The sequence below is a fragment of the Equus przewalskii genome, chromosome 26 (assembly GCF_037783145.1).
Source record: "Equus przewalskii isolate Varuska chromosome 26, EquPr2, whole genome shotgun sequence".
Lineage (NCBI taxonomy): Eukaryota > Metazoa > Chordata > Mammalia > Perissodactyla > Equidae > Equus > Equus przewalskii.
In genome coordinates this window covers 6669528-6683642 of record NC_091856.1, presented here as the reverse complement: position 1 = coordinate 6683642, position 14115 = coordinate 6669528, and the positions used below count along the sequence as shown (strand labels likewise).

At 39.2% G+C, this 14115-nt stretch overlaps 1 protein-coding gene across 3 annotated transcripts in view; it reads right to left on the bottom strand.

Annotated features, from left to right (window-relative positions):
- INVS (inversin) overlaps positions 1-14115 on the bottom strand; it is a 223785-nt gene that overhangs the window by 144474 nt on the left and 65196 nt on the right. For all 3 annotated transcript variants that reach the window (XM_008518004.2, XM_070595259.1, XM_070595260.1), the window contains 2 exons: positions 7167-7340; positions 1745-1912 (listed from right to left, as the gene is read on the bottom strand). In XM_008518004.2, the coding sequence (XP_008516226.2) occupies positions 1745-1912; positions 7167-7340 (342 nt within the window). The remainder of the gene's footprint in view (positions 1-1744; positions 1913-7166; positions 7341-14115) is intronic.

Genomic DNA, 14115 nt, shown 5'->3' with positions numbered 1-14115 from the left:
TTTTGTAAACTGGGAGACAGATTTGATGTAATTACCCAGAAGGTGGCAGACAGAGACAAGATGAAGAAATGTAAAAGAGAAGAGACACGGAGAATAAAATGAAAAGGTCTAAAATATGTACAATTGGAGATCCTAAAGGCAAGAGTAGAGAGAATGAAAGAGAGGCAATATTTAAAGAGATAATGGCTATATATTTTTCAGAGCTGAGATGCAATAATCAAAAGGTATACCACACAGGAAAAAGAAAAGACAGACTGTGGTAAAAGTACAGCACGCCATACACAGAAGGATGTAACCTGAGCAAAACGATAAATCATCTATAAAGGAATGACAATTAGACCCATAACAGACTCCTCAGGAGGAACAACAAACGGCAGAAAGCAGCAAAATAATAGCCTGAACGAGTTGAAAAGTGTAACTACCTAGAACTGTGTAGACAGGAAAACTATATGTTTAAGAGCAAGGTAGAAATGCAGACATTCTCACCATTTACAAAAGAGAGAGTTTACCACCAATAGATCTACACTAAAGGAAGTTCTAAGAACTGTATTTCAGGAAGTGAGATAACTCTAGAAGGAAAATTTGAGAGTCAAGAAGAAGTGCAGAGCAAAGAAATTAGTTAACATGCAAGTAGAAGTAGATAATCATTGTATATACAAAATAATATCTTTTAAAATATAATTTGTATGTTACAAGTAAATAGGATTAAATATCAGACTACTGCAGCATGTAAGTTGTAATTTGGAAAAGAGTGATTAGAAAACTTCAAAGAATCTACTAATAAATATTCAAAATGAATAAGAAAGCATAGCAAGTTGGTTAGACATATAATCAATGAACAAAAACACCAATTGCATTTCTATACACTTGCAACAACTAGTTAGATATATACCCTAGATGTGGTAAAAAAAAAAAAAATTCAAAGCAGCACTGTTTGTAAATAGTGAAAAACTGGAAACAGTTCCAAATATCTGTCAATAATAGAATGAATAATGTCTGGCTTATTAATAAAATAGAATACTATATAGCAGTAAAAATTAATATATTACAGCTACACACAGCAATATAGTTAAAATCACCAGCATAATTGTTGAGCAAGAAAAGCATGTTGCAAAAGAATATATATAATATGATTCCATGCATATAAAATTTAAAAAACATTAAAAACTAGAAAACATATTGTTTAGGGATATGAATATACGTGGTAAAACAATAACGAAAATCAGTGGAATGATAAACTCAAAATTGAGGACAGTTGTTGCCTCTGAAAAAGGAGAGAACAGAATGGTAGTGGGAGGTACCCACCAGACTTCAAAGGCAACGGAGATGTACTTTTTCTTCAACTCAGTGATGAGTGCATGAGTATTTGTCGTTTCCTTATTCCGTGTATCCTACAAGTAATTTACAAATATTCACTTATATCTATTCCCCATTTAATAAAAGCAAGTATAAACCACGTCAGGGAATGATAGGCATAAATTCAGGAAAGTAGCTGAGGGGGCAGGAAGGAGCATGGCGGGGGAGAGAATGCATTTGGAAACTGGCACATCAGAAACTTCTATGTGGTTTTAATAGCAGTATTAAAATGTTCTATTTCTTCGGGATGGGTTCACAGGTCTGTTGTATTGTTTTGCCTCATAATTTGCTTGTGCATCATATATATGCTTTCAAAAATATTAGATATTTCACAAGAAAAAATTCTCTTGGAAAGGCCATCCAGGTCTAGCAGCACTGTTGTACTCACCAGAATGCATCGCACTGTGTGAACAGCACTCGGATCTTTGTGGTTGGCTGCCCAGTGAAGTGGGATCTTGCCTTCGACATCAGGAATCCCGATGTTGGAATCATGCTTGATAAGCAGCTTCACGTGCTCAGGGTTATTGTAGTAGGCGCTCCAATGCAGAGCTGTTTGCTGCAAAATCGAGAGATTCTCAAAACAACGACAACAACAACAACAGTAACAACACAACAGCATACCTCTCCCAAGCTTTTACGGCGTGATGGGCACTGTTATAAGAGTTTTATCTATTTTATCTCATGTAGTCCTCATGGCAACTCTGGCAGATATGTTCTCTTCACTTTGCCTGATGTCGAAGGCATGTGATTAATGAGGAAACTGAGTACCAGGAAGACACATAATCTTCTCAAGGATATATAGGTAGTAAGTGGCCGAAGTGGGATTTTAACCCAGGCAGCCTGACTCCAGAATCTACCTCTTAATCATGGCAGGCATTTAGGTCATCAAGTCCTAATAAATGGTAATACTGAGAAAGAGAAAAACAGCCCAATACTTTACGAATAATTATCAACAGAGTAAGTAATGATCTTGATATTGTACCAATACCTTACGAATTTGGTAGAATGTTTTGAATTTTAATATCTATCAAAAAGAAGATCCATCCATAGGAAATCATGGATCTGGAATCCATTTCCTATATCAAAGGATGAATTTAAATCTAACTATAATTTTACCAGATAAATAAGTAGACCTACTTACTGATGTTAAGATACATTTTGAAAATACAGCAACACTTGCTTTATTTTGGATAAAAGTTAAAAATGAACATCGTGAAGTTGTTGAGGTTGCTTTAAACTCTTTTCTGCCATTCTCATCAACATACCTCAGTAAGACTGGTTTTCCTATTAGAGTTATTAAGGAAACACATAGAAACTCTTTAGATATACATTATCCCTTGCAAGCAGCATTGTCATCAATCCAATCTAGAAATAGATTATTTAACATTAGGAACCAAGCTCATTTGTCACATTAAAAACTTTAAATGTTGGGGCTGGCCCTGTGGCTGAGGGGTTAAATTCACAGTTCGCGTGCTCCGCTGCAGGCAGCCCAGTGTTTCGTTGGTTTGAATCCTGGGCGCAGACATGGCACTGCTCATCAAGCCATGCTGAGGCAGCATGCCACATGCCACAACTAGAAGGACCCACAATGAAGAATATACAACTGTGTACCGGGGGGCTTTGGGGAGAAAATGGAAAAAAATAAAATCTTTAAAAAAAAACAAAAACAAAACTTTAAATGTCGACATACCTGATATTCATTCAAAGTGCACCCATAGGCATTCAATATAGAGAGTCACTACTTAACCGATTACTTTTTGTTTACTAATAACTGCAGAACAACAAAAAAAAGTCACAAATACAATAGCAATTAACTACCTATAACCACATTTTCAATAAACAACATGTATACTTTCTGTAATTCTTTTCTTTTTCCAGGTTATGTTTGTTCTGAACCTATTTGCGGAAATGTAACATTATGTCTGTTGAATCTAATAGTAAAGTTTGGGGTTGTATTTTCTACATCTTTGTCTTGTTTGTTTGTTTGTTTCTGTTTTTGGCTTAAACAACAGACATTTATTTCTCACAGTTCTGGAGGCTGGGAGTCCAAGGTGAAGGTGCCAGCCAGTTGGTTCTTGGTGAGGGCTCTCTCCCTGGCTTGCAGATGCCTGCCTTCCTGTGTCTCCTCACACGGCAGAGAAAGGAAGCTCTGACGTCTCTGCCTCTTATAAGGGCACTGCTCCCATCATGGGGGCTCCACCCTCATGACCCTGTCTAAACCTAATCACTTCCCAAAGGCTCTACCTCCTAATACCATCACATTGGGGTTAGGGCTTCAGCAAATGGATTTGGGGTGGGACTCATGCAGTCCCCAACAATAAGTAATGAAATTGTACTACTTTGGAGATCATTTCGGGGTAAGTTGGAAAATGATCTGCTTTGGTTTCAAATTCACTAGCTTAGTCACCGGCCCCTCCACAGAGGATTGGTCTTTGGTGTTCTCTCCTTGTGAGCACTCCACTCTCCACTGTGGTTCCTGAGTCCCCCAGATGTATCAGGATCTTCTTAGGAATAGGATCACTGGACAGGCCTCCAGAATTCCAGGTCTCAGACCCAGACATTGATCGCAGTCTGGACCAAATTGTTCACTGGCTGGTAGGGCAAAGCCATGTGGATTCCACGTAGGCCAAGCATGGAAGTAGATCATCAGCTGCTGAATCCCTGCCCTCTTCTCTCTTACCCATCATCTACCGCTCCAGCCTCTTTTCTTTCTTTCTCTCTTTTTTTAACCACTGACCGCCTATAAAATAGCTCTGTTCAGTCGTCCTCTTGTCCACATGAGTAAGTCCAAATCTGGATAGATCTGTTCTCCCCAAACTTGATTCCTTTTCCAAATGTCCCACATTCATTCTTTTTTTCCTTCCTTCCTTCCTTCCTCTCCCTCTTCCTTCCCTACTTCCCCTCGCTTCCCTCCTTCCTTTTTTTTTCAGTGGCACCATTATTCCCCCAGTCTTGGTAATCTTTGGCACGCGCTCTTTCATTTTCTACAGTAAATCAAGTTCTATAATCAAGTTCTCTCCTTTTCCATCTACCCTGGTTTGGACCCAGGTCAGCTCGCATCTAAGATCATGGTTTTCATTTTTGTAATTTTTTTTTTACTGTGACAAAATGTATATAACATAAAATTTACCATTTTAACTGTTTTTAAGTGTACAGTTTAGTGGCATTAAGTACATTCACATTGTTGTGCCACCATTAGCACCGTCCATCTCCAGAACTTTTTCATCTTCTCAAACTGAAACTTCATATCCATTAAACAATAACTCCAATTCCCATCTCCTCCCAGCTCCTGGGCAACCACTACTCTACTTTCTGTCTCTATGAATATGACTACTCTAGGTACTTCATAAGGGAAATCATCTAATATTTGTCCTCTTGCGTCTGACATTTCACTTAGCGTAATGTCTTCAAAGTTTATCCGCGTTGTAGCATGTGTCAGGATTTCATTCCTTTTTAAAGGCTGAATAATATTCCACTGTATGTATATACTGCATTTTGTTTATCCAGCTGTCCATCAATGGACATCTGGGTTGTTTCCATCTTTTGACTATTGTGAACAATGCTGCTATGAACATGGATGTACACATATCTGTTCATGTTCCTGATTTCAATCCTTCTGGTTATACAACCAGAAGTAGAATTGCTGGATCATATAGTAATTCTATGTTTAAATTTTTGAGGAATAGCCATACTGTTTTCCACAGTGGCTGCGCAATTTTACCTCACTACCAGCAGTGTGCAAGGGTTCAAATTTCTTCACATCCCCACCAACACCTGTTACTTTTTGTTTTTGTGATAATAGCCATCCTAAAGGGTGTGAAGTGTTATCTCATGGTGTTTTTGATTTGTGTTTTCCTAATGATTAGTGGTGTTGAGCATCTTTTCACGTGCTTAGTGGCCATTTGTATATCTTCTTTGGAGAAATGTCTATTTAAGTTCTTTGCTCATTTTTTAATTGGGTTGTTTTTGTTGTTCCTTTTTTTTTCTAGGAAGATTAGCCCTGAGCTAACATCTGCCCCCAAGCCTCCTCTTTTTGCTGAGGAAGACTGGCCCTGAGCTAACATCCATGCCCATCTTCCTCTACTTTATATGTGGGACTCCTGCCACAGCATGGCTTGCCAAGTGGTGCATAGGTCTGCACCGGGGATTCAAACCAGCAAACCCAGGGCCACCAAAGCGGAATGTGAGAACTTAACTGCTGTGCTACTGGGCTGGCCCCCCTTGTTGTTAATTTTTAATGCATGTTACAAAATTATTGATCTGTGGCAGATTGGAAATTTAAAAAAACCCTGATCATTTACCTCAGATAGTTTTGTTTGTTTGCTGAGGAAGATTCACCCTGAGCTAACATCCATGCCAATCTTCCTCTAGTTTTTAGTATGTGGGCTGCCAGCACAGCATGGCCCCTAAAAAATGGTCTAGGTCCATGCCCGGGAACTGAACCCAGGCCACTGAAGCAGAGTGCGCTGAACTTATCCACTAGGTCACCAGGGCTGGCCCCACCTCAGATAGTTTGAGACTCAGTGCTCTAGGATTTCGTCTTGCTCTCTTCTCTGTGCCTGCCTGGACTATGCAGATCCAATTTCCATCCATCTGACTGGATAACCTCCCATCCCTGTTCAAGAACAGAAGCATATATGACCCTGGAAGAAGGCAGGAAATTCACAGAATATACTGGAGAAGACACTCTAAAGCCCAAAGACGTTTGTGGTTTCTTAAGTTATTAATGGGTCTTTGTAGATTGATCAAAGTGCTTTTTTCAGTGAAATATTAGCACTATAAATGCTGTGAGTTAGGAATGATATTAGTCTGAAACAGTTGTAAAATCAAGTTAAAGTTGATTTCAGAACTCTGGGTTATATGAGTGGCTACTAAACAAAACCCAAAAACTACATAAAGAATACTATGAGAGCGAAAGGATTATGGAATAACTCAGCGAATTTAATCATAAGAGTGTTAATTATGTGGGAGCGTTGGAGTTAGCAAGACTCTATGATTAAGTGCCTGGTGAAAAGGAAGAAGATTATTGCACTTGTCTAACTAAACACCACATTTTTTCCTGTAAAGAACAATCAGAGTGTCCAGCAAAACAATGACCCGTACGTACAATAGGTTAAAATTCAAGAGCAAGGAAGATCACAGATCCTACCAACAAATGCTAGAGCAAATGTCAGAGCCAAAATGAAACTAATTATAATAATTTTATAGCTCACATTGACTGAGAGCATCCTGTGCACTGGGCATTGTGCTAAACACAATCTATATGCATTATCTCATTTTATCTTCAGCAGCCCTCTTATCCCCTTTTCACACAAGAGAAAACTGACGCATAGAGGAGTTAAGAAATTTGCCCAAGGACACAGAACAAGTAAGCAGTGACTGCTAGATCAAAACTCAGTCTGGTGCCAAAGCCCAGACCATCATCCACTACATACTTGGTACGGCTCCCCGGGCATTTGGTCTAATCACCTATAGTAACCACCTGTATCAGGACCAGTGGTCAAATACTGGGTTTTGGCGTTAGGCCTGGGTTGAGTTCTAGTCCTGCCACCTGGGTCTTGGGCAGGATTTTAATCTTTCTGAGCTTCAGTTTCCCTCTCTGTGACAAGGAGATGATGGTACCTACCACACCCGAGGAGCACGAAGTGATAGAATTTAGGCGGAAGGCTTTCCTGGGCTGTACGGAGACTGGGCATTGTTCTACCATGCAGATGAGAGGTCATTTAGGCCTTCTTCCTTGAGGTTTCACGTCACAAAAGGCAGCATTTGCTGTCTGCTCTTATTTGCCTTCGACTTTGACAGTCCATTACCTTGTTTTTATCCTGTGTATCCACTTCGCCTGGTGCCATAAACTTCAGCAGAAGTGCCAAACACTTAGGGCTCTTGTGCCGGGTGGTCAAGTGCAAAGGGGTCATCTCCTCCAAATCCTTTTGCATCCAGTTTGCTCTGCGTGTAAGCAAGAGTTTCATGAAACGATAATTTCCCTAAATAAAAAACAAGAGACAGAAAGGAGAAATTTAGTTTGGGGCCAAAAATTTTTTTAATTTTAAAATGTTTTAAGTATTGTAATTATTCTGCCAGAGTAATAACATGCAGATAAATTAATAAAAGAAAAAATACTTACAATTCCACTATTCTATCAATTGTTTTGTTTTTTCCGGTTTCCTTCCAACCTCTTTTTACATGCATATGTTTTACATAGTGGTTGGTCAATACTTCATTGTGTTAAAGCAACATATTTTATTTAACCACTCTATTATTGTTTTCAAGGTTTTCTTTTATAGAAAACATACTTTATAGAAAATGCTACGATGAAAATCTTTTTTCACACAGATTTGCCCCCTAATTTTTTCATAAGAATCAATTATCGGGAATCAATTTACTGGGTCAAAGGAGTTTGTACACTTTGTTTTTTGGTGTATTTCCCAAATTGCTATCTAGTAGCAGTAATGAGTATATTAGTTTTGGTACATTCTGACCAATAGAACACCTTATTTATATTCAAAGTATAAGAACCTTGTGAAATAAGCAGAGACTTTAAACCCCAATTTACAGGTGAGAAAAGTGAGATTCAGAGAGGCTAAATGTTTTGTTTGTAGTCATCGCCTTAATAAGGAGGAGGTGGCTAGCTTTCTTGAAGAGAACTATTTGCAGGTACAACTAAGGTAGATGCAGCTTGTTCACAGTTTGGGTCCCAGACTCACGGTCGCATAAACACCAACCCAGAAGTCACTGCGGGCGAACTCCTTATGGGCAATGCTTTCCACATCAGTTAAACCCTCCAGTCTGGTAGAATCAACCCCCTGGAGAAAGAAGATTAGCTACGGGGCTAGAGCAATACACTGGTGCGAATCCAGGTGAACCACAACGTACATCTGTGCAATATAAGAGCTTTGAAACAAAACAAAAGCCTTGAAAAATACATCTTTGGAGCTCTTTCCTGAGATCTAGTTCCATATTTCCAATTGTGGTTGGAGCCTTCAGTGCTTGGTATCACAGATATTTCAAACTCAACATGACCAAATTGTATTATATGACCAAGTTCTCTGCCTACTTCACGCCTATTTATCTCTCCCTATTCAAAAAAGAGTGGCAGGCAGGGTTAGCTGTCCTTTTCATCTTCTGAGATCCTCCACATCCTTAACCCTGTTGGAAATGTGGCCTGTTAGCATTAGAAGGCATTGGTGTTCTTTTGTGAGGGGTTATCAGCATTAGTAAGGAAGACATGTGTTAATTAAGCCTCTCTCCCCGTTGTGAAGAACGTGGGGCTCTAAGGCATAGGGCACTAGCTAGAGCAACAAGGCCCACAGAAGGATGACCGAGACTTGCCTGCTCGCCCACGGGAGCAGAGACAGGATTCAACTCAGCTCAAGGGCTGGGGCAGAGACAAGAAGAAAGAGGCCAGGAAAAGGGTCCATCTGGCTGTCTATGTTAGATGGGCCCACTTGGAATGGACGAAAAATCTAACTGACACAGCTCAACTACTTCCTCTCAGAGAGGCTTTCCTTGACCCCCTAACAGAACTTACTTATTACTCTTTATTCGAGCTCCCTTCCATTTCCTTCACAGCTCTCTTCTCAGTTTGTAGTTGCATCTGGATTCGCTTGTTTCCCTTCGCTGTGATCTCCCTCGCAAGCTGTGAGCACCAGCAAGGCAGGGACTCTGTTTTATTGACCACTGTGCTCAGCATAGCTCCCGGCGCAAAATAGGTGCTTAATAAACATTACTTGAAGGACTGAGTGAAGACGAGGAAAGGAAATATCTTCTAGAGGTTTTGTTCTTATTTTAAAATCCTTATTTACAGTTGCTATATTAGATCATAACAGTTAAGACTCTTAATTCTCAACTATCTAGTATTTGGTTAGTCCTACTTTTTAATGTTTCAGTTCTCTGAGCTTTGTTCACACTGTACGTCATTTATCCGGACTTCTTATTTCACCCAGTGCCAGGTTTTGAGAAGGAAGGTGCTAAAATTTCCTCAAGAGGGCACTCTACTCTAAATCTCTTACCATTTTTTTCTTGGAAAAAAGAAAACGTGCCCAGGAAAAACAAATCTATGTGGTACTTCATACCAAAAAGTAAGGTTTGACCTTTCTGAGCATAACATTTCAAATATTACAGAATAATTCATCATGACCTTTCAAGATATTCAATCAGACAATCATTTTGGTTCTGAAATTTAGTGGAAAAAGGAAGGAGAAGAAGGAAACTGGACTACGTTGGGGGGGGTGGTGACTACTGCCTTACAGACACAGTGCTTGGCACGCTACATTTTACGTTATTCTGGGGGTTCTACCTATACAAAAACATGGCTCATCTCAGTAATGATATTCATTCATTCATTCATTCAGCCTTGTTACGAAGCAGCAGAGTGTGTGCACTAAGCTTTACTCATTACAAAGCTCTCTGACATAGATTTCACCTTTACTCCTCACAGAAGTATCATGGAAAACTTTTACAGATTAAATAAAGCATCTTCCTGTGCCTCTCTTGCCTCATTTGTAAAATAGGGATAATAGTGTCCCCGAGATGATTGTGCACATGAAATGATGAGGACAATACGTGTAAGGTACTTAGAGCACAACGCAAGTGCCCAGTCAATGTTTGCTAATTTGACTAGGAGTGGTTTTCCGGTGCAGAGGAGGCAATAAAACGTAGACGGTCAAGTGAAACCAAGAACGGAAGAGCCCACGATAGGAGACACGCAAGCAGAGAGATTTGACGGCACAAGTAGTGTACACAGTTCAGCCAGTGATTAAGGGGAGAATCGAGGTGAGGGACAAGTAAAAGTAAAAATAGTTGAAATGTTAAAAATAATGGTTTTTCTGATATAACTTTTTTTTAGATTGAGAAAGACATCTATACTGTACCTACAGATACCGCTGATATAGGACCAACAAGGGCATATCCAGTAGGAAGTCACCCCGGGGGAAAGTCAGCTATATGATCAGGCCAGCTTCTCCTATTCCAAAGGACAGAGGTACATCAGGTATTATTTACAAATGCTGGGACTAGAAACAATATAAACCATGTGGGCCAAGGTCAACTTCCTTGGTCTCATGAACAAGCATTTATTAAATGCCCAATGTACGTAAACTCAATTCTGGAAATGAGCAGAAGAGACAGAGAACTCTAAGAGCTGAAATCATGAGAATATTTCCAGTGTCAGTGGAAAAGGGGCAGACGCTAGTTTGCGGCAGCAAGCTAATTTGATAACCCTCTGAAGGTTGTATGACCCCGGGGACCCATATTAAAGGCTACTCTGTTCCCTTAAAGTCCCTCAATAAAAAACAAACAAACAAAATGTCTAAACATTTCCTCAAGATTGTTTGACATTAGGACTTACATTTTCAGGTTTATTCTTCTAGTGCAAATATTTTTGGGAGGATTTGGAAGTTAATCACTAGTACCATGTCATAGGGCCCCATACAACGCGATCCTGAGGTGAAGACTGTGTTGGGAGCTGCTTTCATAATTTCTGACTGAGCAGGAAATAGCATAAGAGTGAAGGAAATAATAGATCCACAGAGTGTATATTCTTAAGAAAAGGGTGAGCAGAAACGGGAGAGCTGAAGTTACAGAAAGGTCTTGATTTAGCCACCAAAAGGACTTACCCTGACACAATCAGGTCTATTGTGCCGCTGAAATGTGAAAACATTTCCTAATGTCTCTGAAACATTGAATAAGATACTGAAGATGCTGGTTCTTTTTATTCGCTAGGTATTCATAATCCTCATCTTAATCTTCCTGTAATTAGTAACACCAAGAGCTTCTTTTGTCTATAACATAAATGATTATGATTTGGATTTTCCCCAAATGCATGGAAAGGAATACAACAGCTAAAAAGATAAAGGGGATTGAAAAAGTTCTCTGACCCAGAGAACAGCGCTTGCAATGAATCTGGGAAACAAATCAGTCCCAAATGTTACTTTTAACTTTATTTTTCTGTCTGTCCAGTCCTCTAAGATGAACTCCTTTCTAGAAAAAGGATATAGTCATTTAATCTTAATAACAATGATATGGAAGTTTTGAGTGAAATACTTTGATATTTTGCTTTAGATTTTTCACTTTGAAGAACTAGAATATAGCCGATATGGTGAATGTTCCTTTATGCTCTTGCCCAACTCCACTACCTTTTCTCCCTCTTTAGGGACCAACTGTCCTGAATTTGGTGTTTATCACTCCAGTGAATGTTTTAATACTTTTTATTTCTTACAAATATACGTATCCATAAGCTACATAGTAAAAGCATATTTTGAGATTTACATAAGCTTACTTTGGCTCTACATTTTCACTGGTGTATTTTGTCATACAAAAATAAAATATTGTATTTATTTATCCTTCTCTAGAGGAATATCTAGCATGCTTCTCGTTTGTCACTGTTACAAACAATATGGTAATGAATTTTCTTGTGCATATCTCCTGGTAAGTTACAATTTCTGAAAATGCTGGGTTGACATTGCTCTCTCAAGTAGCTACTCCAGGTCACATTCCCACCAGTAACATATGGGAATTCTCGTTCCCCCACATCCTCATCGCACTTGTCCTGTCACACCTGCTAACTTTTGCCAGTAGAATGAGCGTACCGTTGTGTTTCACCGCGGATTTAATTTTCATTTCCCTGATTGAGGGGAAATGTTTTTATATATTTGTTGACTATTGTTTCTTCTTCCGTGAATAGCCTTTTATTGTTTACTCATTTCCCAATTTAGCTATTTGTCTTTTTCTTACTGATCTGCAGGAGTTATTTACATATTCTGGATACTAATTCTTGGCTGGTTTTGCAAATATCTTCTCTCTTTGTGTGGCTTGTCTTTTTGCTTTGTTGATGCTCTTCCAGTAGGCATGAATTCATGATCTGAATGATGATATTGTTAGCTTTCTTAGCATTGGATTTCTTCATATATTTTAGAGTTTACAGACTCATTTGAAAAATTTGAAAAAGACTGTTTGCTATTGCTTTTTGTTTGCTCTCTTTTTCTTTTTTCTCTTTGTTCTCCCTTATGGCTGTTAACACCCAGCTCCTGGACCATTATAAGATTCTGTCCTTATACTGACCTTTTGGAGCCCTATCTCCAGTGATAGTCATTGTCCCTGAGCTAGTGGGCAGCTTCCTTGTCCTGAGGCTCCATCTTTGTCCTGCTCCTGCCACTTTTCTAGCCAAACAGCTTCCTTTAAAGCTATAGCCTCACATTAAGGCAAAGAATATCCCCCAATTCTAAGTATTTTCTCAGCTTTAGAGTGAATATGACGACTTTTCACTCACTTTGTGGGAAAAAAGGCAGGATCTTCCTGAACCAGAAGTATCTGAAGTCGCATTCTACAAAACTGCTGTCTGTCCTGGGAAGTGGCTTCATCACTAACTTTTAAACAATTGGCAGCTGATCCCCAAAACATTCTGGATCCTCGCCTCTGAATTTCTTCCCAAATGACCATCCTATCCTCTCTATCTGGCTCCTGGAAGCCTTTGCTATTTGCCTCCTCTTCAGTTGGAACAATTACTTTAACAGACTCCCATGCTCAGGACTTGGCTAGCGCTGCCTATAGCAGCCCTTTGACCCAATGGAACATCGAAGAGACCAGATATTTTCCCAAAACCAATACTTTGGAACCACATGTTTCCTGATTAACATCTTTGCCTTCTTGTTCTCAGCACTTCTATTTACTCTCATTGTATACATTGTGAATGTATATAGATGTTCACTACAATTTTTGTTCATTTATAGGTTTGCGTATAATTTTGTCCTGGAAATATTACAACTATATATATAATAGCATAGACAAATGTAAGGTAGGCATTCTGCCATATTTCATTCTAAGTCCTAATCATATTATATACCAAAACATACATTATTTCAAACTGAAATGGAAATAATAGAAACATGACTTGTTAGTATTAATTCTAACGATATCTATATATTATATATTTATAAACCCTCAAGGCATTTGCTATATTAATGTTTTTATATATAGTATATATAAAAGTATATAGGTCACAAATATCAGTAATGTCATTATATTACACTTTTCTGTAATGATTGCAGACAAAATGAGTCTTGGAAATGTCACAATAGTGTTGGGAGAGGCACTCTGCCATGGGCCCTGAGTGTCCCTGCATGTACTTACTGGGTATGTCAACACTGCAAAGTCTTGCCTTCTCTTTACCTGGGCCACTTCTCAGAGCTGGGTTTGCAGCGAGCAATTTTGAGGGACATTAATATCTTCCAGGACATGAGACAAAGAGTAGACTTGCTTACTACATACTAAAGTCTGGAGATTCCCCAAATTCAGCATTCCTCAGATGTCACGTAAACCCATTGAGTGTTCAGTGTCCACCTAGGTCCTGTGCATTGCCCCCATGGATCTTGGGGGCAAGGGAAACTGATGCAAACATGCAAGTGCTCATGCTACTTGCTATGCCATCACTAAGAAAGCTTTTTTGTCTTTGATAATAGTCTGGTATCTTCTGCCAGTACCCATGGCCAATTTATTACCTTGTAATAAGTTAGCACATACAAAAGAAAAAAGTAGGGTAAAACTAAATCCAAGAACTGACAGTACAGGCAATGTGAAGGGGATGCTGACAGAGACATAGTTTTCTTGAAGAGTAAGGACAAGGGCCCTTCAGGTCAGGTTCAGAGATGAGAAGATTCCCTGAGATCACGCCCAAGTAATGGGCAAGGTAGGGGAGACAATGAACCCGACTGTCCTATCTGTAATGAGTCAGAATGGTGAGGAGGTGGATTGAAACAAGCTGTC